Source organism: Cariama cristata, unplaced genomic scaffold (assembly GCF_000690535.1).
Source record: "Cariama cristata isolate BGI_N322 unplaced genomic scaffold, ASM69053v1 scaffold30329, whole genome shotgun sequence".
NCBI classification, from domain to species: Eukaryota; Metazoa; Chordata; class Aves; order Cariamiformes; family Cariamidae; genus Cariama; species Cariama cristata.
Genome location: NW_009637891.1, coordinates 1 through 619, shown reverse-complemented (window position 1 = coordinate 619; position 619 = coordinate 1). Strand labels below are relative to the sequence as shown.

The 619-nt window shown below is 56.5% G+C and overlaps 1 protein-coding gene across 1 annotated transcript in view; it reads right to left on the bottom strand.

Annotated features, from left to right (window-relative positions):
- Window positions 1-75, bottom strand: part of LOC104168074 (chromosome unknown open reading frame, human C8orf82) — a gene marked incomplete at both ends in the record, with an annotated part of 762 nt that extends 687 nt beyond the window's left edge. The window contains one exon of the mRNA XM_009708527.1: window positions 27-75. Coding sequence (XP_009706829.1) covers window positions 27-75 — 49 coding nt within the window. The remainder of the gene's footprint in view (window positions 1-26) is intronic.
- Window positions 76-619: the final 544 nt, after the last annotated feature.

The window sequence follows — 619 nt, the reverse complement described above, 5'->3', positions numbered from 1 at the left end:
GGGGGGGGTTGGGGGAGGCTCGGTACCTTTGAAGCAGGTGATGAAGTTTTTGACTTTGGTGTCGTCCAGGAAAAGCTGTGGAAAAACGGGAAAAACCTCAAAACCCGGAAGCTCCTGCCAGATCCAGGCTCTGTCCGGGATCCCTTTGGGATCCATTTGGGCTCTCTCCAGGATCCCTTTGGGATCCACCCAGGCTCTGTCTGGGATCGGTCCGGGCTCTGTCCTGAGTCCCTTTTGGGGGTTTGGTCAGGATCTGTCTGGGATCTGTTTGGGATCCATCCAAGGTCTGCCTGGGATCGGTCCAGGATCTGTCTGGGATCTGCCACGGGTCCATGTGCATTCTCTTTGGGATCTATCTGGGATCTGCCTGCGGTACAGCCGGGATCTGTCCTGAGCCCATCTGAGGCTTTTTTTGGGATCTGAGTCCTGTCCGGGATCTGTCTCAGGTTTTTTTGGGATCCACCCGGGGTCTGTCTGGGATCTGCCCTGAGTCCATCTGGGATCTGTTTGGGGTCCGTCTGGGATCTGCTCTCAGGCCATTTAGGGTCTTTTTGGGATCTGCCTGGGGTCTGTCCTGGGTCCATCTGGGATCTTGATGGGATCCATCCGGGATCTGGCC